This window comes from Erinaceus europaeus, chromosome 9 (assembly GCF_950295315.1).
Source record: "Erinaceus europaeus chromosome 9, mEriEur2.1, whole genome shotgun sequence".
NCBI lineage: Eukaryota > Metazoa > Chordata > Mammalia > Eulipotyphla > Erinaceidae > Erinaceus > Erinaceus europaeus.
The window spans coordinates 50,093,578-50,120,228 of record NC_080170.1 but is presented as its reverse complement, the minus strand read 5'-3'; the positions used below and the strand labels follow the sequence as shown (position 1 = coordinate 50,120,228).

The following is a 26,651-nucleotide window of genomic DNA, read 5'->3' as shown; positions in this document are numbered from 1 at the left end:
TATCCTGCTATTTCGTTACACTTTACCCAGATCTTTAGGCACAATCGCTGTATTTAAAATGTCCACAAATAGCTCGTTTGAGTGTATCTTGACAAAAAGAATGACAATAATTTATTTTAGAATATGTGCTTAGGTAGCGGAGTAGAATATGGGTTGAAAAGGGAGCCACAAAAGGAGATCCTGACACCAGAGAAGAAGATAGTATGATGTTTTTGATACAATATGATTGAACTTGGCTTTGGATGATGACAGTTATTGTGGGCAGGAGAGGAGGGTTATGGAAGGCATTTGAAGACTGACATGATTTGTGCAACCTCAAGCAATCAGATTCATCCTCACCAAATTTTTACTAGGTTAGGGGGGATTCTAGCTTGAACTTTATCTTGCACGAACTTTAAAACAGGTGAGGCTCTCCAAAGAAGCAGAAGAGAGGCAAGCAGGACAGGTGGCCCCCAAACCTTTAAATAACAAGACACAGAGGCAGGCTTGGAGGGACTGGGAACAGTTCGAGTTTTTAAAGGCTTCAGGGTCCTGTCCCACTGGGTCAGGATGGCATTTCTGGCTCCAGCCCACTTTCCGGGTCCCATCAGGCGGTATTGGTAAGGAGTACACGGTCCAAAGAACACCTCCCAAGCTAGTCTGAAGTCTGTGAAGAACAGGAATGGGACATTGGGCTTTGAGCCAATGCAGGTGGCCAGTTCATCTAGGTAGGAGATGAAGTCCATTTTGCCTTTGCTGGTATCTTTCATCACACCTCTGAGAGGGCAAAAAGGGATGATTACGTTTCATTTTCAAGTTATGAGTTACCTTTCCTCCCTCCCATTTTGTTTGCTTTTTGCTTTTGGAATGTTTTTAGGTGTTATAAAGAAAAAAAAAAGTTCATCTACAGAGGGTGTCTGTTAGGGCAATCTATTTTTTTTTCTCAAGGAACTGGTTAAAGGGATGAATCTTAAATAATGTTTTCAACTATCTCTATTTTTTAAAAAAAATATTTATTTAATTTATTTATTCCCTTTTGTTGCCCTTGTTGTTTTATTGTTGTAGTTATTATTGTTGTTGTCGTTGTTGGTTAGGACAGAGAGAAATGGAGAGAGGAGGGGAAGACAGAGAGGAGGAGAGAAAGATAGACACCTGCAGACCTGCTTCACCGCCTGTGAAGCGACTCCCCTGCAGGTGGGGAGCCGGGGTTCGAACCGGGATCCTTATGCCAGTCCTTGTGCTTTGCGCCACCTGCGCTTAACCCGCTGCGCTACAGCCCGACTCCCAACTATCTCTATTTTTTTATTATTATTTTAAAGAGAGAGACACCAGAACACTGCTCAGCTCTGATATAGTGCTGGGGTTGAATCTGAGGCCTTATGCATGCAAGGCCTTACGTCATCTATTGAGTTCTCTCTCAGACATACACTGTTGAATATTTTTATGACCATAACATTTTAAATAAATATTTATTTATTTATTCCCTTTTGTTGCCCTTGTTGTTTTATTGTTGTAGTTATTATTATTGTTGTTATTGATGTCATTGTTGTTGGATAGGACAGAGAGAAATGGAGAGAGGAGGGGAAGACAGAGATGGGGAGAGAAAGATAGACACCTGCAGATCTGCTTCACTGCCTGTGAAGCTACCCACCTGCAGGTGGGGAGCCAGGGGTTTGAACCGGGATCCTTACGCAAGTCTTTGCGTTTTGTGCCACCTGCACTTAAATAGCTGTGCTACTGCCCAACTCCTAACCCTAACATTTTTAAAATACAATGATAAGATGGAAGAGTTTTTGAGTATTGTGTGTGTTGGTGAGCAGGATGTGGTGCAAAGATCTAGTTTTTGCTAGCTCAGAAAGCGTGGTAAGATTAGAATAAAATTACAGTGTTCATTTGGGGTCATATTGAATAGCTTTGCTACTTGGGGAGTGCCAAATCAGAGAGTGACCTGTAGTGTTTCCTCTAGAACTTTTGCTTAAGGGAGTGCCTTAAGGGAAAAAAATCACATATATATTCAGAGGAAAAGGATAGGACCACAAAAACTAGAATTGGCTATAGATTATATTTATTACAGTTTATGGGCTTTTAGTCAAAATGCTCATGGTTACTATAGTAAGAAGAAAATTATCTTTGCACAGTTCTTGTAGAAGGTTTTGTGGAACTAGGAGCTGATTTATGCTCATCAGTGAATAAAAGATAAAAGCTGAGTGGCTGGGAGAGATAGTTCAGCAGGAAGAGTGCAGGATGTGCATATTTGAGGTCCTGAGCTTGACTTCCAGCACAGAACATGCTAGAATGATGCTCTGATTCTCTTATTATGAATAAAAATAAGTTTTAAAGACACCAAAATTCTTTTAAAAAATTGGGCTAGTGAAATAGCCACTTGAGTAGTATGCTTGATTTTCATGGACATGACCCAAGTTTGAGCCTAGTCCCCACTCCACTGAAGAAAGCTTTGGTAACATGATATCTTTCTCTCTATCTCTGTGTTTTATTTAAAAAACTGGCCTGGAGCACTGAATCTCCAGTGGACAAAAAAAAAAAAGTTAAGAACTGAGTAAGATGGAGGAGTTTGGGGCACTGTATGGACAGGGTGTAGACTGCCTCAAACTTTCCTTTTTACAGTTTTTAGACAAATTAAATTTGATTTGATCCCTATTACACATCCAAAGTGGAGATGCCCAGAGGGAAATAAACTCAGAGTTGGAGCTCTAGGGAGCGATCTGGGTTACAGATACATATGTGGGATTATGAGTTTCTGGTGACTTTTAACACTGCAGGCTACAGTAGAGTGTTCATATAAATGGATGAGGTTAGGGTTCATCAATTTTTTTTTTTTTTGCCTCCAAGGTTATTGCTGGGGCTCGGTGACTGCACTATGAATCCAGTGGTCCTGGAGGCCATTTTACCCATTTTGTTGCCTTTGTTACCCTATTTATTGTCTTATTATTATTGTTATCATTGCTGTTGTTGTTAGATAGGACAGAGAGAAATTGAGAGGAGGGGAGTTTGAGAGGGGGAGAGAAAGATAGACACCTGCAGGCCTGCTTCACCATTTGTGAAGTGACTCCCCTGCAGGTGGAGGAGTTGGTTGCTCAAACCGGGATCCTTATGCCGGTCCTTGCGCTTTGCGCTATGTGCGCTTACCCTGCTGTGCTACCGCCTGGGTTCATCAATTTTAAGAGCAAGGAAGAGGACACCACAGTAACAACGGAGAAAGCAGCTAGTGAAGTTGGAGAGGATAAATAGGTAAAGTTCCAGACAAAATGAAGACAGGATGCCACCTGCTGGGCCAGGCTCTGTGTAGAAGTATCCTGCTGCCCAATAGGTCTGGAACCACTAAGTCTGGTAGCTGAAAGGGTAAGAACAGAAAACACATTGACTTGATTGCTAATGTGGTTATTTCCAACCTCCATGCCTCTTCCCCAGGAATGACATTTCTAATACAAATCCACCTTTGGGTGGTGGCATGTACCAATGAATTTTTTTTGTAGTAAAGCAGATTTCTTACCTTTCTATCAACATTTCCTTTTCCCTTGCCTCAGCCATCAATTTAGAGGATGGAGGGATCTTACAGAGTCCTGTGGGGAAAAAAAAAATCCAGATTGCTGCTGAGATCCCCCAGGGCTCTCTTTAAGTCTCTTCCTCTTGCCTCAAACTCAGGATGTGTGAGTCAGAGCTTAGAATGAAACAGGGTCCCCACTTAGTCAATTAGGTGACATTAGCTGGCATTCGTTTGATTTTTGGCTGAATTTCTGACCAAAGGATACAAAAATAACCAATGTATATGAAAATAAATCTACAGAGAATCAAAGAGCTTTTAGACAAATTCTCTTTTGAAAAATGATCCAACACATAGTCTCAAACTAGCTTTAAGGTAAGTTAAGTATTGCTCGGTGAAACAGGAACTCAGCAGACCATAGAATATAAAAATAGATAGCATCCCCCCTTTCAGTAGGAAAAAGCCTGTCATTGAGTTCCACAGGCTGCCCAGCCTAGGCTCTTAGGCGCTGTGTGCCAGGTAGCAGGGTGAAGTGACCTAGCCCCAGCCAAAGGAAGGAAGGAACCCTGCAGAGATACTGAACAGACTTCAGCATTTCAATCACTGGCTCAATACTCAAACTTCTGTGCTCTGCACACCACACCATCCTTTTAAAAAACAGGCAGGCAGGGTTACCTGCTGGTAACCAGGCATTTCTACTAAATATTTCAATTTCCTGGAACAGAATGAGAGAAAGAGCCTTGCTAGAGAGAGGCCTGGAGACGCGCCTGTGACACGGCTTCATGGGAGACACAAGCACCTTTGAACACTCTTGTGGCCCATCGCGCCTGAAGCTCAGTGCCAGCTAAGATGGAGCCTGTCAGCTGGATGAGACCAATGATGGCTAGTGTTGATCTCTCTAGGTTTGAGGGAAAGACTTTCTTGTATAGGTACAGCTTCTTTGCACAAAGGCTTCTGAGAGGTTCTTCAAGAAAAGGGAAAGAAAACGTGTATCCTGTAGTGAAGATCACAGCGTCTATGTTTTCCTCCACTGTTCCGTCTTCAAAGAGGACAGAGGTCTCGGTGAACGCCTCCACACTGCCTTTCAGAGTCACCATCCCACAGAGAATACAGGTCAGCAGCTCATCATTCACAACTCTTTTCAATTTCTCCCTTTGACACAGAAAAAATGAACTTCTGTAGTAACATATAAGAGACACTTCAACAAATGATTAATTTTGTTAATTCAGGAAAATCATTTGCCAATGTCAAAGGAAAAAATGATCATTCTCTAACTTCAAATTGTTTGCCTGGCTCACTGTTTCTATAATATGTCTTGGTTTTCTGCTCTTGGTAGAAGGCATGTGGAGAACCACTACACCTACTCCTTTTTAGTTAAAGTTTAAAATTCTCTGTTTCTTGGAGTGAACTTCTGGGGCCATGCTTTTTCTCATAGCATCAGAACAGAAGACACACCAATCAGTTTGAAGATAAGTTTTGGATCTTATCTCCCCCAGTCCTCCAAGATATGATATTAGGCAAAGAGAAAATCAGCAAGAGACTTTTAAAACATTTTTAAAAATTAGAATTAATTTTCATTATGAACAGCATTCTACCTAATTAGACACAATGTCTTTATGAAATTTACATATCAAATCATCCATCTTTAATTTTCCTTATGAATTGAAAAATACCTATGAGAGGAAAATCTTGGGATCAAATTTATAATGAAAATCATATTTAATGGCTTTAACATATATTTTGAATGTTTTCTTTTCCTTACCAACTGGCAACTCTATAAAGGTAGATATTAAAATTTCAGATTCTGGGGAGTTGGGCAGTAGTGTAGCAGATTAAGGGCATGTGACGTGAAGCGCAAGGATAGGTTTAAGGGTCCAGGTTTGAGCCTCTGGCTCCCCACCTGCAGGGGAGTCACTTCACAAGTGGTGAAGCAGGTCTGCAGCTGTCTTTCTCTTCCCCTCCTCTCTCTATTTCTCTCTCCTATCTACAACAACAATAATAATAAAAAAAAAAAGGGCAACAAAAGGGAAAATAAATAAATAAATTCTGATTCTGGGGATTCCTATAGGAAATTCAAATGACCATTCAGTCAGCATTTATTAAAGAGGACTGAGAGTTGATTGGCTACACTTTCTCACTGATGCTGTAGATATTCTATTTGCAGATGGAAGCTATCATAACATTCCTGAAAGCAGATTTAAATGTCCTGATTTTTCTAGCTGGAAATTATAAACTTTCATCCTTCATTTTTTTTTTCTAGATCCCCAGGTTACTACTTTTGCTGCCTGTTAGAGAACACTTATTTCAGAACCTCTGTGTGTACCTGATGGACAGTGTCTTAATGAAAGACACTCAGAACAGGATAAACAAACAGTATCACAAGTGTGGTACATTTGGAATTCTGAAGAAACTAGAATGAGGTTGATTCAATCATTTTACCATTAAATAAAAGAATTTAAGTACCCTTTTGTAATACTTAGTCCATAGTTCTCATGGTTAAATCTTTGATTCATCTGCCTTTTTTGAATCCACTCTTGCACACAGGAAGGCAAAACTTGTGCAACTAAACGAAGATAGCGTCTTGTATACATCATATTATATGGGTAGCCCCCATCAGAAGAGCGACTTATAACCCAGGAACCACATCTAGTACTGAGAAATACCTAAAAATCAAGGCAAGAAGGACACATGACTGCCATTCTGTAGTTTTTTTCTTTTTTCCTCATTCTGTTTAAAATGATCTTTTGTATTCTCAGATGGAAAGTTTGCTGGAATTACAAAGGGAGTGTCCAAGTAAATATAATTAGAGTGGATGAACAGTTTGCTCATTTCAACTTGTTCCCAGAAGAGAACTTCTGAAAGATACCACTAGTGTGTTCCTTTCTTTCTCTCTCTTTCTTTCTTTCTTTCTTTCTTTCTTTCTTTCTTTCTTTCTTTCTTTCTTTCTTTCTTTCTTTCTTTCTTTCTTTCTTTCTTTCCTTTCTTTTTTTCTCCAGGGTTCTCAATGGGGCTTGGTGCCTGCACTATGAATCCACTGCTTCTGGCAGCCATTTTTCTTTTCTTTCTTTCTTTTTTTTAAATTTGATAGGACAGAGAGAAATTGAAAGGGTTGGAGGAGACAGACAGAGAGAGAGAAAGACAGACACCTGCAGACCTGCTTCACCGCTTCTGAAGCAACCCCATGAGGATGGGGAGCTGGGGGCTCTAACCGGGATCCATGTACGGGTCCTTGGGCTTCTTTGTGCACTTAACTCAGTGTGCCGCTGCCCCGCCCCCTGCACTCTGTTTCTTTGGGCCTTTCCTGGAATTGCTCAAGTTATATGAAGTCTGAGTTCTGAGGCAATCAAGGGAGCACCACCAGTGGCTTTGAGAAGCTCCAGGCATCTTAGGCACCCTGTAGCACATAGAACATCATTTAGCACTTGGTCAGCAATTTCTTGACGTTTTACAAGGTGTACAACATATTTTACAATCTTGACTACCTCTCTCCAGCTAGCAAAAATACTGGGGGGTGGGTGTACCTGGGATGCTGTCCGACTGAGCTCCACAGCAATGTCCCCACCGGTGTTTCCAAGGCCTATAACCAGGATGCGTTTGTCCTGGAATCCTTCAGGGATCCTGTACTCTTGACTGTGCAGTACCTGGCCTTTAAATTTATGGATTCCTGCAGGGGGGAAGGGTAGATCAGAAAACCAGAACTATCCCTAGGGTATAGGCATGGGGTCTAGAGAAAAAGAGGGAAGTCCCAGAAATATGACAGCACTTGATTAATTATAGGAAGTAAGGCCAGCATGTGATCCCTTATCCCAGTGAACTCTGCCAGTCCTGGTATGGGTTTGTTGCCACCTGCTTTGTTAAAAATATGTTGTAGGGAGTTGGGCGGTAGCGCAGTGGGCTAAGTGTCAGTGGTACAAAGCACAAGGACCTGTGTAAGGATCCCGGTTCGAGCCCCTGGCTCCCCACCTGCAGGGGGGGTAGCTTCACAGGCAGTGAAGCAGGTCTGCAGGTGTCTATCTTAAGAAGCAACTCCCCTGCAGGTGGGGAGCCGGGGGCCTGAACCAGGATCCTTACGCTGGTCCTTGTGCTTTGTGCCACGTGCGCTTAACCCTGCAAGTGTCTATCTTTCTCTCCTCCTCTCTGTCTTCCCCTCTTCTCTCCATTTCTCTCTGTCCTATCCAACAACAATGACATCAATAACAGCAACAAGGGCAACAAAAGGGAATAAATAAATAAAATATTTTTAAAAAATATATTGTAGGGAGTCAGGCTGTAGCGCAGCGGGTTAAGCGCAGGTGGCGCAAAGCACAAGGACTGGCATAAGGATCCCGGTTCGAACCCCGGCTCCCCACCTGCAGGGGAGTCGCTTCATAGGCGGTGAAGCAGGTCTGCAGGTGTCTATCTTTCTCTCCTCCTCTCTGTCTTCCCCTCCTCTCTCCATTTCTCTCTGTCCTATCCAACAACGACAACAACAATAATAACTACAATAATAAAACAACAAGGGCAACAAAAGGGAATAAATAAATAAAATAAATATTTAAAAAATATATATTGTAAAAATACAATGTATTCCCTAGGAGTGTTCCCTTTTAAAACAATTACTTAGGAAAATCAAGTTTACCAAGGCAGTAAGAGACAGGACATTTATGACATGAATGTCCTCTGCAAGAAGACACTTGCTATGTCTGTAATTTTACCTAATTGATATGCTCTATAAAAATATGATGAGCATATATGAAATATTTATAAGTTGATATTTAACTCAATGAACACTGAGGCAAATAGCTCAGTGTTGGAGACAAGGACTTGCCTGTCTGAGGTTTCTGGTTTGATCTCTGGTGCAATATGATGTACTAGAGTGATGTTCTCTCTTTTGTTCATGTGAATCTCTCATATGAAATCATCAGAATAAATCTTTAAAAACAAGAACAAATTCAATTTTATGGAAGTTTTCTATAAAAATATTTGGGGCAAGTTCTCTTATAAATAGGTAAATTTTTATGATTTAAGGTTGTCACTTAGGCACCTTACAGGAAGTTTAATGTTTTAGTCATGACATTGTATTGTCATTAGGCAATGGAGGTATGTGTGTATGTGTGTGTCTCATGTGAGGTAGCCTTTCCTAGACTTGAGAAACAGCAGAAAAGCCATGGGCAATGCCTGAGGTTGCATGCAGAGGAAGGGGCAGGAAAATTCCTGTCAAGTCTACAGAAAATATGCAGTTAAGTGATCATAGTACCTTACAGGGCTAGTCTTTAATACTGTTTACTCCACTGCTGGGGTCACTAGGTGTAGGGGCTGTGAGGATACAAAACAGTCTCTCCCTAAGAGGTTCCTTTTTAGTAGCAAATAATGTAAATAGACAAATAATTAATGTTTGTTTAACCTTTACTATGCAATTCCCAAACCCTCTTGTAAATACTTTATACACGGTCATTAGTACTTTTAAAAAATATTTTTATTCATCTAGTCATTGCATAGAGACAGAGAGAAATCAAGAGGGATGGGGGAGATAGAAAGAGTGACAACTGCAGCACCCATGAAACTTCCCCTCAGTAGGTAGGGACCAAGAGTGTGATTTGAAACTGGGTCCTTGCAGAGTATAACATGCTAAGCTTCAACATTAATTATGTTAAGAGAGGCACAGAGAAGGCAAGCAAACTTGCCTGAGGTCAGTTAGTATTTAATTTTGAGTAGTTTGCATTAAAGACAGTCAGGTGGGGCCTGGCAGTGCACTCAGTTGAACACACATATTACTAAGTGTAAGGGCCCTAGTTAAGTCCTTGGTCCCCACCTGAAGGGGGTAAGTTTCATGAGTGATGAAGCAGTGCTGCAGGTGTCTTTTTTTCTCTTTCCCTCTCTGTCTTCCCTTCCCTTCACTTTGTCTCTGTCCTATCAAACCAATAAATAAATAAATAAATAAATAAATAAATAAATAAATGGGCAGGACAGTAGTGTACCTGGTTAAATGCTCATAGTACTAAGTGCAAAGACCTACACAAGGATCTGGGTTCGAACCCCCAGCTCCTTACCTGCAGGAGAAAAGCTTCACCAGTGGTGAAGCAGGTCTGCTAGTGTGTATCTTTCTCTTTCCCTCTCTGTCTGCCACTTCTCTCTCAATTTCTCTCTGTCCTATCCAATAAAATAGAAAAAATGGCTGCCAGGAGCAGTGGATTTGAAGTGCTGGCACCAAGCCCCAACAATAACTCTGGAGGAAAATTAAACAAATAAATAGAGGAAATAACAAACATATATATATATAATATGAGAGGCTGTTAGGTATCTGATTTTACTCAATTAATGTGTTTTAAACATCTTCTAAGGTTACAGTGAATTTTCTTTAAAATTCAGCCTAAAGAAGAGGTTTAGGAAGATGGGGGTCAGAGTATTTTTGGAATTCCTCCACCTCCAGTTTTAGAGAATTATAATGCATAATTTGATACTAGGAAATATGATACCCTAGACACAGATGATTTTAGATAACTGTACAATTTAGCATAGGATCATGAAATATTAATTTTAAATAGAAATATTTCTGTATAATATCATTTATTTTTGACTTAAGAGAAGACCATATGTATAACTCAAGATTCCCCACAATTAATGTCAACCATTACACTAGGCTCTCATCTAGTGTATGATACTGTTGGTACTTAGCTGCTTAGCTGTCCTAGTCTTCAAATATTAATGGAGTATTCTGTTCTTGAGGTTTTTTCTTGATTTAATTTTTTTTTACCACTAGGGTTATCACTAGGGTATCCACTGCTCTTGGTGGTCATTTTTCTTTTGCTTTCTTTTTAAAAAATTTCTTTATTGGGGAATTAATATTTTATGTTGTCAGTAAATATAATAGTTTGTACATGCATAACATTTCCCAGTTTTCCATATAACAATACAACCCTCACTAGGTCCTCTGTCATCCTTCTTGGATCTGTATTCTCCCTACCCGCTCACCCAGAGTCTTTTACTTTGGTGCAATACGCCAATTCCAGTTCAGGTTCTATTTGTGTTTTCTTTTCTGATCTTGCTTTTCAACGTCTGCCTGAGAGTGAGATCATCCCATATTCATGCTTCTGTTTCTGACTTATTTCACTTAACGTGAATTTTTTAAGGTCCATCCAAGATTGGCTGAAAATGGTGACGTCACCATTTTTTATAGCTGAGTAGTATTCCATTGTGTATATATACCATAACTTGCTCAGCCACTCATCTGTTGTTGGACACCTGGCCTGCTTCCAGGTTTTGGCTATTACAAATAGTGCTGCCAAGAACATATGTGTATACATATCTTTTTGGATAGGTGTGTTGTGTTCCTTAGGATATATTCCCAGGAGAGGAATTGTAGGATCATAGGGTAGGTCCATTTCTAGCCTTCTGAGAGTTCATCAGACTGTTTTCCACAGAGGTTGGACCAATTTACATTCCCACCAGCAGTGTAGGAGGGTGCCTTTGATACCACAACCTCTCCAGCATTTGCTGCTGTTACCTTTTCTGATGTATGACATTCTCACAGGAGTGAAATGATATATCATTGTTGACTTTATTTGCATTTCTCTGACAAAGACTTGGAGCATTTTTTTCATGTGTTTCTCGGCCTTTTGGATCTCTTCTGTGGTGAATATTCTGTCCAAGTCCTCCCCCCATTTTTGGATGGGGTTATTTGTTTCCTTGTTGTTGAGATTTGCAAGTTCTTTATATATTCTGGTTATTAGCCTCTTGTCTGATGTAAAGATATTCTCCCATTCTGTGAGGGGTCTCTTGGTTTGGGTAGTAGTTTTGTTAGCAGTGCAGAAGCTTTTTAATTTGATGTAGTCCTATAGGTTTATGCTTGCCTTAGTCTTCTTTGTAATTGGATTCATTTAATTGAAGATGTCTTTAAAATTTATGCGGAAAAGAGTTCTGCCAATATTTTCTTCTAAGTATCTGATAGTTTGTGGTCTAACATCCAAGTCCTTGATCCACTTGGAATTTACTTTTGTGTTTGGTGAAATGTAGTGGTCCAGTTTCATTGTTCTGCATGTTTCAATCCATTTTTCCCCCACATCATTTGTTGAAGAGACTTTCCTTTCCCCATTTAATAGTCTGCACACCTTTGTTAAAGAGTAGATGTCCATAGATGTGGGGGCTAACTTCTGGGCTCTCAGTTCTATTCCACTGGTCAGTATGTCTATTCATGTTCCAGTACCAAGCAGTTTTGATAACAATGGCCCTATAATACAATTTGAGATCTGGTAGTGTGATGCCTCCAGCTCTGTTCTTTCTTCTCAAGATTGTTTTGGCAATTCTAGGTCTTTTCTGGTTACAGATAAACATTTGTAGCATTTGCTCTATTCTCCTAAAAAATATGGTTGTGTTCTTGATGGAGAAAGCATTAAATTTGTAGATGGCTCTGGGTAGTATATTAATTTTGATGATGTTAATTCTTCCAGCCCATGAACATGAAATATCTTTCCACTTCTTTGTGTCTTTTTCAATTTCCTTGAGTAATGATTGATAATTTTCAGTATACAAGTCTATCATTTCTTTGTTTAGGTTTACTCCTAGATATTTTATTGTTTTTGTTGCTATAGTAAAAGATATTGATTTCTGGATTTCAACTTCTTCTAACTTAGTGTTTGCCTAGAGGAATGCCACTGACTTTGGAATGTAAATTTTGTAGCCTGACACCTTACTGTATTGCCTGATGATATCCAAAAGCTTCTTGCTGGATTCCTTAGGTTTTTCTGTGTATACTATCATGTCATCTGCAAATAGGGAGAGTTTGACTTCTCTTCCTGTCTGCATCTCTTGAATTCCTTGCTCCTGCCCGATTGCTATGGCAAGAACTTCCAACACTATGTTGAATAGTAATGGTGATAGTGGGCAGCCCTATCTAGTACCTGATCTGAGTGGAAATGCTTCCAGTTTTTCACCATTGAGTATGATGTTGGCTGTAGGTTTGCTACATATAGACTTCACTATCTTCAGGAATTTTCCATCTATTCCCTTTTTTGTAGTGTTTTGATCATAAAGGGTTGCTATATTTGTCAAAGGCTTTCTCTGCATCTACTGATATGACCTTGTGGTATTTGGTCTTGCTTTTGTTGATGTGGCGGATCATATTGATTCATTTACGTATATTAAACCAACCTTGCATGCCTGGGATAAACCCCACTTGGTCATGATGAACAATCTTTTTGATATACTGCTGTATCTGGTTGGCTAGAATTTTGTTCAGTATTTTAGCATCTATGTTCATCAGAGATATTGGTCTGTAGTTTTCATTTTTGGTTGTGTCCCTGTCTGCTTTTGGTATCAAAGTGATGTTGGCTTCATAGAAGCTGGCAGGGAGTATCCCAGTGTCTTCAATCTTCTGTAAGACTTTTAAAAGTAGTGGTATTAGTTCTTCTTTGAAGGTTTTGTAGAATCTCTTGTAAAACCATTTGGTCCAGGCCTTTTATTTTTGGGATGATTTTTGATGACTGTTTCAATTTCATTAGCTGTGATGGGCCTGTTCATGTTATCCACTTCCTCTTTACTTAGTTTTGGAAGTTGGTAAGTATCTAGGAAATCGCCCATTTCTTCCAGGTTCTCTAGCTTGGTGGCATATAGTTGTTCATAGAAGCCTCGCATGATATGTTGAATTTCTGCAGTGTCTGTTGTGATATCTCCTCTTTCATTTACTATCTGATTTATTTGGGTCTTCTCCCTTTTTTGTTTTGTGAGTCTGGCTAAAGGTTTGTGGATTTTGTTCACTCTTTCGAAGAGCTAACATTTGCTTTCATTGATCTTTTGTATAGTTTTCTTCTTTCTTTTTTTTTTTTTGCTTTAATATTTATTTATTTATTTATTCCCTTTTGTTGCCCTTGTTATTTTATTGTTGTAGTTATTACCATTGTTATTGATGTTGTTGGATAGGACAGAGAGAAATGGAGAGAGGAGGGGAAGACAGAGAGGGGGATAGAAAGATAGACACCTGCAGACCTGCTTCACTGCCTTTGAAGCCACTCCTGCAGGTGGGAATTTGGGGGCTTGAACCGTGATTCTTGTGCCGATCCTTGCGCTTTGTGCCAAGTGCGCTTAACTCACTGTGCTATCGCCCGACTCCCAGGGTATTTTCTTAATTTGAGATTGCATTTATAAAATTTCTATTCTATTTTTTCTTTTTTTTTTTTTTGGCCATTGTGAACTTTATTTTTCATATTCTTTCTCCCTTAAAACTTCTCTCAATTCCTTAAAGAAGTTTTAAACTTTACTTAATTGCTTGTGGACCATTTACAAGTGACAGAGCTGGTCTAGCTTGACTACACTTTAGTTATTTAACCTCAAATATGGGTATTTGCCAATTATGAGTAGATTAATAGCAATGTACAATTGGAAGAAAAAGCATTTCCAAAAGGTGATTTCTAAAATTCCTTTGTACTGATAGGTCTGGTTTAAGAAGTGCAGGGATCATTTATATGGTGATTATTTTGAAAGGTATAAATATTCATTTATATGCATAATTTTGGTTCTGTTTCCTAAAATATCAGTCACAGAGCCCTGGTAGTGGTGCACCCGGTTGAGCACACACATTATCATGCACAAGGACTCATTTCCAATCCCCCACTTTCCACCTGCAGGGAGGAGTGAAGCAGGTCTTCAGGTTTCTACCTTTCTCTCTCCTTCTCTGTCCCCTCTCCCCTCTCTCAATCTTTCTCTGTCTGTCAAAACAAATTAAAAAAAAAAGGAGAAGATGGAAAAAATCACCAAGAGGGGTAGATTCATAGTGCTGGTTTAGAGCCCCAGCAGTAACCCTGGCAGCAATTAAAAAAATGTATATATATGCCACATTTATTTATAGTATCACTTCCTTTAAATAAATTTTAAGGACTTCTTTTTATGAGAAAGCAAAAGAGAGATGACTATAGCATATAATGGTGCCAGTGATTGAATCCTGATGTACTGAATTATCTCTTTAGCTCTCCCTTTCAATTACTGAATGATAGGTCATTCCTGATTAAGTGACCTGTAATTCAATGACAAAAATGAAAATCTGGGAGTCGGGTGGTAGTGCAGTGGGTTAAGTGCACGTGGCGCAAAGCGCAAGGACCAGCATAAGGATTCCGGTTCACGCCCCGGGCTCCGCACCTGCAGGGGAGTCGCTTCACAGGCGGTGAAGCAGGTGTGCAGGTGTCTTTCTCTCCTCCTCCTCTCTGTCTTCCCCTCCTCTCTCCATTTCTCTCTGTCTTATCCAACAATGACGATATCAATAACAACAACAACAATAACTGCAACAACAATAAAAAGGGCAACAAAATGGGAAATAAATATAAAAAAAAACCAAGAACAATAACAAATAATGAAAATCTGTGCTTCTTTGTAATAGGTAGTTTTTTTAAAAAAATTTTTATTGTTGTGGTTATTATAATTGTTGTTATTGCTATCGTTGTTGTTGGACAGGACAGAGAAGAAATCAAGGGGGAGAGGCAGCAAAGGGGAGAGAAAGACACCTGAAGACCTGCTTCACTGCTTGTGAAGCAACCCCCCTGCAGGTGGGGAGCCGGGGGTTTGAACCGGGATTATGCCGGTCCTTGCACTTTGTGCCACTTGGGTTTAACCCGTTGTGCTACCACCCAACCTCCGCTAGTTTTGAGCTTGTGTGGTTATTGAACTTGTATCAGATAGGCCAGATCAAGCTTAAATTATGGACTGGGAAGATAGTTCAATTGGGAGGGTGCCTGCATTTCCACATGTGTGACATAGGTTCTAGACTGGCCTCAGATGCACAGGTGTAAGTTTCAGTGTTGTGGTCTTTTCCTCAATCTCTCTCTCTCTCTCTGAAAATGTTGGCCCTGAGAGGTGAAGTCTTAGACATGACAATAAAAAATAATAACACTAGCTTAAATAATAACACTAGCATTTGTATTAACAAGTAAATAGACCCAATAACTTAATAATACTTTATACTACTCAAAATACTATCACAACATGCTAATTTTGTACATATATGTAGGGGGTGAACATTCTAAAAGAGCTCATATGAGTAGTTATGGTCTTAGGCAGAAAGGACTCACCAGGAAAGGATTCCAAAGGTAAATGGGGACTCAGGAAGTGTCCTGTACAAATCATTACAGCATCGAAGACAGCTCTGTCCTGCTTCCCTTGTGTGTCTGTGACAATATCCCACTGACCAGTTTCATTAAAGTCAGGACATTTTGTTATGCTGAGCACTGTGGTCTGAAAGAAAAGACAAATGCTCATGTTTAACTACTCCCCTTGGACTTCAGGCCATGACTACCAAAGCAGCCAGGTGTGTTAATTCTTTCTTTTTTCCTTCCTTCCTTCCTTCCTTCCTTCCTTCCTTCCTTCCTTCCTTCCTTCCTTCCTTTCTCTCTTTTTGTTTCTTTTAACAGATCATTACTCAGCTCTAGTTTATGGTGATCTGGGGGACTGAACCTAGGACTCTGAAACCTCAGGCATGAGAATTTCTTTGCATAACCATTATGCCCCAGCAATAACCATGGTAGCAATTAAAAATACTACATATATATATACATACCACATTTCTTTATACTATTGCTATGTTGTCTCCTGAGCTCACAAGTGTGTTACTTCCAGTGAGCCAATATTGATGGATCTTATCCCTAGAGAAGCCAGATCACTTGTGTGGAGCTATAAAGGGGGTTTTAGACATCATGATTCCTTCATAGGAGAGGGGAAAAATGATTTTTCTTCCTCGTGAAAAGGACCTGATAATTTTGAAAAATGTTGTGAAATTAATTTTAGCCCACTTGTAGTTTCTGTGGCTTAGACTTCTAGTTATTTCTTGCCAGTGAGTTTTATTAAAATCCATTTTTGTCTCTCAGAAGGAAAATTCTAAATTTCTTCCTGAATGAGAATTTCAATTTAGAGAAGGGATGAGGAAATTTTATATTTTAATAATTTATTTAATAATTTATATTATATAAATATGAGTAGCAGAAAAATTCAGTGAAGAGATTAAATCAAGAAAGAACTTTGTTCTCATTTTCCTTAGGGTGCTGAACAGAATAGCCACCTTTTGCCATCAGCCTTCTGTTTCTCAAGGTTTCTTTCTTCTTTCTTTTCTTCTTCCCTTCCTTTCTCTCCTTCCTTCTTTCTTTCTTTCTTTCTTCCCTATCAGGGTTGTCGCTAGGTCTCAGTGCTTGCATTTTTCCACTATTCCCAGTGACCTTTTTCTTATTCAATTAATTTCTTGATAGAGTGTGAGAGACAGAAAGAGAGATATGAGAGAGAGAGAGAGAGAGAGAGAGAGAGAGAGAGAGAGAGAGAGAAAGAGAGACACCTGCAACACTGTTCCACCTTTTGTGAAGCTTTCTCCCATGAAGGTAGGGACCAGGTCTTTGTGCATGGTGACATAAGCACTCTACAAGGTGAACCACCACCTGACTCCTTTCCCAAGTTTCCTTACCTTAAATTGAATATATTTCAGAAGGTCAAAGTGTTTGACAAATTCTTGGAGATAGTCCCAAAATTTTCTTTGGTTCATGAAGTTAGGGTAATCTTCTTGAAAGGGGAAGTCACTGTAACATGACATCTCCTTGCAGACATTGGTCACCAGTGACCTGTAGACTGTGGTCATCCCATCTTTACTAGCATCCTGTGGGGGAAGCACAGTCAGTTTGATGGGATGGGAGACAGGAGGATGAGAAGAGACAGAAGTGGTGGTGGTTCCTATCAGCCCAACTGAGAGGGCTTTAAGACTACTAGTGTTCTACTAGCTTTTCCAGAACATTCCAGGAAAGTATATCATGTTACAGTTAGAAGAAATCACTGATGGAATCAGAATCAAGATACAAAGAAACTAACAGTATTCCACAGCTTTCTGGAACTCTCATTGCTCTTAAACACTGCTGTGAACTTGAAACCCAGGGGCTGTCCTGCTTACCTTTCTCTTCTTTTCCAGCCATAGATAATCCTCCCATTCATTTCTAGACCTTTTCCTCTTGTCTTTGCTTGGAGGGGTGGTGGTGGGGTTTCCCACAGATTTTTCAAATTTCTGTCTCCATATATTTTCGATCACCCTGTTTTTATTGGCTCACTCCCATCCATACTTACAACATCAAAATTTTAATTTTACAAATATTAACAATTTTTTTTAACTGAAGACCTTACTATTCCTAGGAACCAGAATCAATTCTCATGATAGGCAGATAGGCTTACTTCCAGTTCTACTTTTTGGTGCGCAAGTTGCCTAATAGTTGGCCTAGTTTTGAGCATTATGCTAACAACAGATTCCACTCCTAAGAAGGATTGATCTGGGCTTATTTGTACTCTGATAATGTGACAGCTGCAGATTTCCCATGGTCTGTGCTTCCCATTGCCAATTCTCTTAAGACCTAGGCAATATCTAGGAGCTGGACACCAATTTCCACCCTCCCTAGAACATCACCTGCTTCATATGCACCAGTGACATTCAGGTTTACCTGATGCAGTACTACTTTGTTTTAGAACATTCAGGGGTAGGAGATCATGGTAACTTCCAATAAAAACTTTGGCTTTCACACTTAGCTCCTTTCTTCTTTTCCTTTTTAAAGAAAGGAAAACTAAACAAGAGAGAAAGAGAAATAAGGAGGACTAAAGCACCACTCTAATATGCAGTGCCAGGGATCAGACTCAGCACCTCATGTTTGCAAGTCTTGTCCAATTGTAATCCACTAGTTAGCTCTGCTCCATGTACATGTCAATGTTGCTGCCATGAGTTGCTCCCTTGCTTGGTCCCCAAGGCAGGCTAAAACCACTACTCTAAGGAGACACAAGCCCAATAACAATGTTATGATGGAGGGAAGAGGAATGTGAAGTACGCACAGTAATCTTCCAGAGTCCCCCAAAGTCATCTCTCCTTTCAAAGCAAGTGGGCTCCAGGCCCTCATCCAGGCAGCATTTGATAGAAGACAAGCCACTCACACCAGCTCCGACCACAGCCACACGCCTGACCATTGGGGAGTCTGTTGGAAGAAGGTGGAAACATACTCTTTAAAGGACAAGGGTCCGAACTTGGTATGTGATACCAATAGCCTGTCTTCATCTTTGAGCTTAGGTAGAATCACAGGTTGGTTTAAAATATGTTTGGTTCCTGTAGATAGCTGCTCCAGTAGAATGCAAGCCTTACACATTTAGGGCCCTGGGTTTGAGCCCTGGTACCACATGGGAGTACCATGGATGGTAGAACAGTGTTGTAGTAGCTCTTTCTCCCATCTCTCTGTCCATATCTCTCTTACTCTCTCAAAGAAGCAAAGAATAGAAAACTGGCCGGGGCCAGTTGGTGGCACACCTGGTTGAGTGCAGATGTTATAAAGTGTAAGGACCCAGGTTCAAGCCCCCAGTCCCCACCTGAAGGGGGAAAGCTTCACAAGTGGTGAAGCAGGGCTGCAGATGTCTCTCTGTCTCTCCCCATCTTTATCACGCCCTTCCCTCTCCATTTCTGGCTGTGTCTATCCAATAAATAAGATATAAATAAAGACAAGAAAAAAAAAACTGGATAGGAAAGTCTGTTCATGCTTTTGTGTATGTGGGAAATTCCAAGCTCATCTTCCTGAGTGACATTAGTTTAAAAAACCAGGCTCTGCAATTAGACAGTTATAGTTTAACTTTTGAATTTCTGGCAGAGGTTATCCTTTGGGGTAGTTGTTCAATCTGTCTTCAGTATGCAGTTCTCTCACTAGGATAATGGGAGTGTTAAGAACCATATAACAACAACAACAACAATAATAGTAATATCTATTTTAAAGATTCGTTGTAAAGAGTAGACAATTGATACATTAGGAAGAATTTTATGTGTCTCTGCTATGTAGCTGGTGTTCAATTAAGTTTGGTTCTTATTATTAATTTGTTATTGTAGTGCCAGGGAATGAATTCAGGGCACTGAACATACTCAATATGTCTGAGTAACCTCTGTGGTCCAAGTTCTATTCTACATTTTGAGAGTGAGGTAAAAGCATTACTCCACCATCCATGGAGCTCTCTTAGTGCTTCCATGTGGTTCTGGGATTTGAATCCAGGGCTTCACTCAAGTGCAGGGTTTGAGTCAAGTGTGGTGGGGGGGGCCCTAGAGATGATAAAGACCCAGTGATCACTTTATTACTATCATCATCATCATCATCATCATCATCATCATCATCATCATCATACCTAGTGAGCATCCATGAGATGACTTTCCAAGAAGAGAGGATCATACATGCTGTCATTGGAACATCTAGAATAGCAGGGTTACTAACAGTTTATTTTTTCTTTTTTTCTTTTTGACAGAGGATGAGATAGAGAGAGACAGAAAGAGAGGGTGGGGGCTGAGATTTACAGCACTCTTCCATAGCTCATAAAGCATTTTGGGATTGGGGGTTTGAACCCAGGCCCTCATACAGAGTAATGTGTATGATCTATCAGGTATTCCACTGCTAGGTCCTGGATATAATAGTGGGCCACCCTCTTGGGCAAGTTAACTATCCTTGAGATTAATATAGAAACAGCAGACTATGTTTTTCCTGATAAAAAACATTTTGTCCTTTCCAGACTGACATAATGATGGTTAAGGCAGCAAAGACAGACTGGGAATTTGCTTCTCTTCAAATTATGCAACATTTGAAGAGTATGAATTTCTGAATGAGAAAATCATTAAAAAATACATGTCTGGGGTGGTGTGGTAGCATAGCAGGTTAAGTGCACATGGTGCAAAGCACAAGGACTGGGCCCCCAAGCCCTACGTGCAGGGGAGTCACTTCACAAGTGGTGAAGCAGGTCTGCATCTTTCTCTCCACCTCTCTGTCTTCCCCTCCTCTCTCCATTTCTCTCTTTACTACCCAACAACAATGACATCAATAACAAAATAATAACCACAACAACCATAAAAAAACAAGGGGAAAAAATTAAAAAAAAATACATGTCAAGTCTCTTCTCCTGGGTCAACTAGGAATACCAAAGGAGAGCACCTGGGACCTCAACAAGACAGGACTAGAACAACTTCAGGAACCCATCAAATCACCAGTGAGTGCAAACATGTGTCACTCATGGACAGAGAGGAGCCTAGGGAGAGATTAAGTGGCTGGTAACAGTCTGGCAGTTTACCAGTTGAGACACCATCTCCAGTCTGTTTCACCAACAAAAAGAGGAGAGGACTCTGCTAAGACTCACCAAATGCAACTCTGAGTCTCCATTGCTACTGCTCTCAGAATCTGGGGTAGCAGTGGGGAGTCCCTGTGCTAATACCAGGGGACAGAGAACTAACTAGGAAACTCAGGAGATCTATACCTCCATGGCCTTGCAGTGGGGCTGTGAGAGTCTCTTTGCATAACCACTGGATTATCTCTGCCACACACTGCTTTATCTCTTGGTCAGGAGTGAGGGATTAAGCTAAGAAGCCTACTTATAGTTTAAAAGTCCTCAGGCTCCCATAGCCTACAGGGAAGAAAAAGAAAAAAAGAGGATTTTAAGCCACTGAGTTCCAACTCAGGTATTAAAATAATATGGAAACAACTGTCAATTCCCTCAACTGTGAACCTTTATCTACCTTACTTAGACACAAGTCAATCCAGGCAATAGTGATCAGTAATTTGAAAAGTACTGAGAGACGGACCTCATAAAAGACTATATTAAATGGTTAAAACAACAAGAAGAAATATTGGAAAAATGAACCAGAACAAGAGTCCAGCTAAAAGCCTCCCAAAGGGTGAAGCACAAAATAATGAGGTCAACATCCAAACACTAGTTAAGGAAATAATCACAAGGGTGAGTAAAGAGTTTGAATGAATTGTCATCAGAAATGCAGAAACAACAAATGAGACTCTGGAAGAAAACATTAATTATCTCAAGGTTATTAGAGAGCTGAAAGCTGAAATAGCTGAGATAAGAACACAACTAGCTGAACAAGCTAAAATAGTATCAGAACAGGGAAACAAAATAGATGAACTCCAGAAAACAGTAGAGGGCAGAGAGAATAGAATCAATGAGGCTGAAGACAGAATTAGCAAGATCGAGGATGAATTAGAGATAACTAAAAAAGAAGTAAGAGATCTCAAACAGAGATTAAGAGATACTGTAAACAACAACAGAGACCTATGCAATGACTTCAAAAGAAATAATATATACATTATTGGCTTACCAGAGGAAGAAAGAGAGGGAGAGGAAGAAGCATTCTTGAGGACGTAATAGCTGAAAACTTCTCTAGTCTAGACAACATCAAAGACATAAAAATTCAAGAAGCCCAGAGGGTCCCAAACAGAATTAACCCAGATTTAAAGACACCAAGACACATCATATTTAGAATGGAAAGGAATAAGGATAAAGAAAGGATCCTGAAGGCTGCAAGAGAAAAACAGAGAGTCACCTACAGAGGAAAACCCATAAGATTAGCAGCAGACTTCTCCACATAAACACTAAAGGCCAGAAGAGAATGGAAAGATATCTATCGAGTGCTCAGTGAGAAAGGCTTTCAACCAAGAATACTGTATCCTGCTATACTGTCATTCAGACTAGATGCAGGCATCAAAACCTTCTCAGATAAGCAACAGTTGAAAGACTCAACTATCACCAAGCCTGCCCTGAAAGAAGATCTCCTATAAACAGTCAGACCACCATAAATAGGCCATATATCAGAACACTCTAAAACTCTACAAGAATGGCATTAAAATATCTTCCATCTTTGATATCAATAAATGTCAATGGCCTGAATTCATCTATTAAAAGGCACAGAGTAGGAAGATGGATGAGAAAACACAATCCAACAACATGCTGTCTAGAGGAAATTCACATAACTCAACAAGACAAACATAGATTCAAAGTGAAAGGATGGAAAATTATGCAACAAGCCAATGGCCCACAAAAAAGGGCAGAAACAGCTATTTTCATATCTGGCACAATAGACTTTAAAATAAATAAAATTAAAAAAGATAGGGATGGACACTACTTAATGCTCAGTGGATCAGTCAATCAAGAGGACTTAACAATTATTAACATCTATGCACCCAATGAGAAGCCATATAAATACATCAAATATCTACTGAAAGAGCTACAGCAATATATTAACAGCAACACAGTAATAGTAGGGGACTGCAACAACCCACTCTCTCAACTTGACAGATTATCCAGGCAGAAAATCAATAAAGACATGAGGGAGCTAAATGAGGAGATAGATAAACTAGAACTATTGTACATTTTCAGAGTCAGTCATCCCAAGAAACTCGAATATACATTTTACTCAAGTCCACATGGGTCATTCTCAAGGATATACCATATGTTAGGCCACAAAGACAGCATCAGAAAATTCAAGAGCACTGAAATCATCCCACGCATCTTCTCAGACCACAGTGGAATTAAACTAACATTAAACAACCAACAAAAGATTAGTAATAGTCCCAAAATGTGGAAGCTGAACAGTATACAAGTATGCATTAGGAAACAAGAAAAAGCACAAATAAACAGCCTGATTGCACATCTTAAAGACCTAGAAGAAGAAGAACCAAGGAACCCTAAAGCAGCCAGAAGGACAGAAATAACTAAAGTTAGGGCAGAAATCAGTAACATTGAAAAAAAGAAAACCATACAAAAGATAAACGAAAGCAAATGTTGGTTCTATGAAAGAGTGAAAAAAATTCACAATCCTTTAGCCAGACTCACAAAACAAAAAAGGGAGAAGACCCAAGTAAATCGGATCATAAAGGAAAGAGGAGATATCACAAGAGAAACCACAGAAATTCAGCATATCATGTGAGACTTGTATGAAAAACTATATGCTACCATGCTAGAGAACCTGGAAGAACTGGGCAATTTCCTAGATACATACGAACTTCCAAAATTAAGTAAAGAGGAACTAGATAACATGAACAGGCCCATCACAGCTAATGAAATTGAAACAGTTATCAAAAATCTCCCCAAAAATAAAAGTCCTGGACCAGATGGTTTTACAAATGAATTCTACAAAACCTTCAAAGAAGAACTAATACCTCTACTTTTAAGTCTTCCAGAAGTTTGAAGACACTGGAATACTCCTTTCCAGCTTCTGTGAAGCCAACATCACCCTGATACCAAAAGCAGACAGGGACACAACCAAAAAAGAAAACTACAGACCAATATCTCTGATGACCATAGATGGTAAAATAATGAACAAGATTCCAGCCAACAGGATACAGCAGTATATTAAAAAGATTGTTCATCATGACCAAGTGGGGTTTATCCCAGGCATGCAAGGTTGGTTTAATATATGTAAATCAATCAACATGACCCACCACATCAACCAAAGCAAGACCAAAAACCACATGGTCATATCAATAGATGCAGAGAAAGCCTTTGACAAAATACAACATCCCTTTATGATCAAAACACTACAAAAAAAAAGTGGGAATAGAGGAAAATTCCTGAAGATAGTGGACTCTCATATAGCAAACTTACCGTCAACATCATACTCAATGGTGAAAAACTGGAAGCATTTCCACTCAGATCAGGTACTAGACAGGGCTGCCCACTATCACCATTACTATTCAACACAGTGTTGGAAGTTCTTGCCATAGCAATCAGGCAGGAGCAAGGAATTCAAGGCATACAGATTGGAAGAGAAGAAATCAAACTCTTCCTATTTGCAGATGACATGATAGTATACATAGAAAAACCTAAGGAATCCAGCAAGAAGCATTTGGATACCATCAGGCAATACAGTAAGTTGTCAGGTTACAAAATTAACATTCAAAAGTCAGTGGCATTCCTCTAGGCAAACACTAAGTTAGAAGAAGTTGAAATCCAGAAATCATTTCCTCTTGTTATAGCAACAAAAACAATAAAATATCTAGGAATAAACCTAAACAAAGAAGTGAAAGACTTGTATACTGAAAATTGAGTCACTACTCAAGGAAATTGAAAAAGACACAAAGAAGTGGAAAGATATTCCATGTTCATGGGTTGGAAGAATTAACATCATCAAAATTAATATACTACCCAGAGCCATCGACAAATTTAATGCTATCCCCATAAAGAACCCAAACAAATTTTTTAGGAGAATAGAACAAATGCTACAGATGTTTATCTGTAACCAGAGAAGACCTAGAATTGCCAAAACAATCTTGAGAAGAAAGAACAGAGCTGGAGGCATCACACTCCCAGATCTCAAATTGTATTATAGGGCCATTGTCACTAAACTGCTCAGTATGAGAACATGAATTGACACACTAACCAATGGAATAGAACTGAGAGCCCAGAAGTTAGCCCCCACACCTATGGACATCTAATCTTTGACAAAGGTGTGCAGACTATTAAATGGGGAAGGCAGAGTCTCTTCAACAAATGGTGTTGGAAAAAATGGGTTGAAACATGCAGAAGAATGAAACTCAACCACTACATTTCACCAAACACAAAAGTAAATTCCAAGTGGATCAAGGACTTGGATGTTAGACCACAAACTATCAGATACTTAGAGGAAAATATTGGCAGAACTCTTTTCTGCATAAATTTTGAAGACATCTTCAATGAAACAAATTCAATTACAAAGAAGACTAAGGCAAGCATAAACCTATGGGACTACATCAAATTAAAAAGCTTCTGCACAGCTAAAGAAACTACTACCCAAACCAAGAGACCCCTCACAAAATGAGAGATCTTTACATGCCATACATCAGAAAAGAGGCTAATAACCAAACTCAACAACAAGACAACAAATAACCCCATCCAAAAATGGAGGGAGGACATAGACAGAATATTCACCACAGAAGAGATCAAAAAGGCAAAGAAACACATGAAAAAAATGCTCCAAGTCTTTGTCAGAGAAATGCAAATAAAGTCAACAATGAGATACACTTCACTCCTGTGAGAATGTCATACATCAGAAAAAGTAACAGCAGCAAATGCTGGAGAGGTTGTGGGGTCAAAGGAACCCTTCTGCACTGCTGTTTGGAATGTAAATTGGTCCAACCTCTATGGAGAACACTCTGGAGAATTCTCAGAAGGCTAGAAATAGACCTACCCTATGATCCTGCAATTCATCTCCTGGGGATATATCCTAAGGAACACAACACACCCATCCAAAAAGATCTGTGTACACATATGTTCTTGGCAGCACAATCTGTAATGGCCAAAAGCTGGAAGCAACCCAGGTGTCCAACAACAGATGTGTGGCTGAGCAAGTTGTGGTCTAGATACACAATGGAATACTACTCAGCTATTAAAAATGGTGACTCGCCATTTTCAGCCAATCTTGGATGGACCTTGAAAAATTCATGTTAAATGAAATAAGTCAGAAACAGAAGGATGAATATGGATGATCTCACTCTCAGGCAGAAGTTGAAAAACAAGATCAGAAGAGCAAACACAAGTAGAACCTGAACTGGAACTGGCATATTGCACCAAAGTAAAAGACTGGAATGGGTGGGGATCGAATACACATCCAAAAAGGATGACAGAGGACCTAGTGGGGGTTGTATTGTTATGTGGAAAACTGGGAAATGTTATGCATGTAAAAACTATTGTTTAGTGTCGAAGGTAAAACATTAATTTCCCAATAAATAAATTAAAAAAAAACATTTCAAATCAACAGTGGAAGCTAGTGATTGAACTGGAGATTGGAAGCCCTGAATTCTAGCTATGCTCCTTTCTTTAGTCATGTGTGTAATCTTCGGCAACTTTCTCGACCTCTTTGTGACATTGGTTCTATATTTGTAAAAAGAGATTTCTAGTATTTTCTTTCTTTCTTTATTTCTGACTCAAGAAAACTGTTGTTGTTTTTAGTCACATGCCCAATCACTGAGTTATGTCTGCTGAACTGTTTTTAACGTCTGAACGCTAAGTAATTGTTAAAGCTGATGTGAATTGGAAGGTAGGAGGAAATACTATAGTTTGAAGGGGGGGGGGACAGATATAGATATAAAGTTTATTATAAATATAAAAAACAGGGGCCAGGTGGTGGTGTACCTGCTTAAGTGCAAAAAGACTGGGGTTCAAGCCACCAGTCCCCATCTGCAGGATGAAAGTTTCACGAGTGGTAAAAGAGCGCTGCAGGTGTCTCTCTTTCTCTAATTCTCCCCCCCCCTTTCTTGTCTCCCTTACTTCTCAATTTTTATCTGTCCTATCAAAATAAATAAATAAATAGAAAAGCATTTTTAATATTTATTTCTTTATTCCCTTTTGTTGCTCTTGTTGGTTTATTGATGTTATTATTGTTGTTGTTAGTATTGATGTCATTGTTGTTGGATGGGACCGA

At 39.5% G+C, this 26,651-nt stretch overlaps 1 protein-coding gene across 1 annotated transcript in view; it reads right to left on the bottom strand.

The window, feature by feature from the left end:
* Positions 1-96: 96 nt before the first annotated feature.
* LOC103115444 (flavin containing dimethylaniline monoxygenase 4) overlaps positions 97-26,651 on the bottom strand; it is a 27,251-nt gene continuing 696 nt past the window's right edge. The window contains exons 2-9 of the mRNA XM_007525199.3: positions 18,287-18,426; positions 16,890-17,078; positions 15,514-15,676; positions 7,003-7,145; positions 5,945-6,144; positions 4,281-4,633; positions 3,491-3,560; positions 97-756 (exon numbers count right to left, since the gene is read on the bottom strand). Coding sequence (XP_007525261.1) covers positions 336-756; positions 3,491-3,560; positions 4,281-4,633; positions 5,945-6,144; positions 7,003-7,145; positions 15,514-15,676; positions 16,890-17,078; positions 18,287-18,418 — 1,671 coding nt within the window. The 5' untranslated portion in view covers positions 18,419-18,426 and the 3' untranslated portion in view covers positions 97-335. The remainder of the gene's footprint in view (positions 757-3,490; positions 3,561-4,280; positions 4,634-5,944; positions 6,145-7,002; positions 7,146-15,513; positions 15,677-16,889; positions 17,079-18,286; positions 18,427-26,651) is intronic.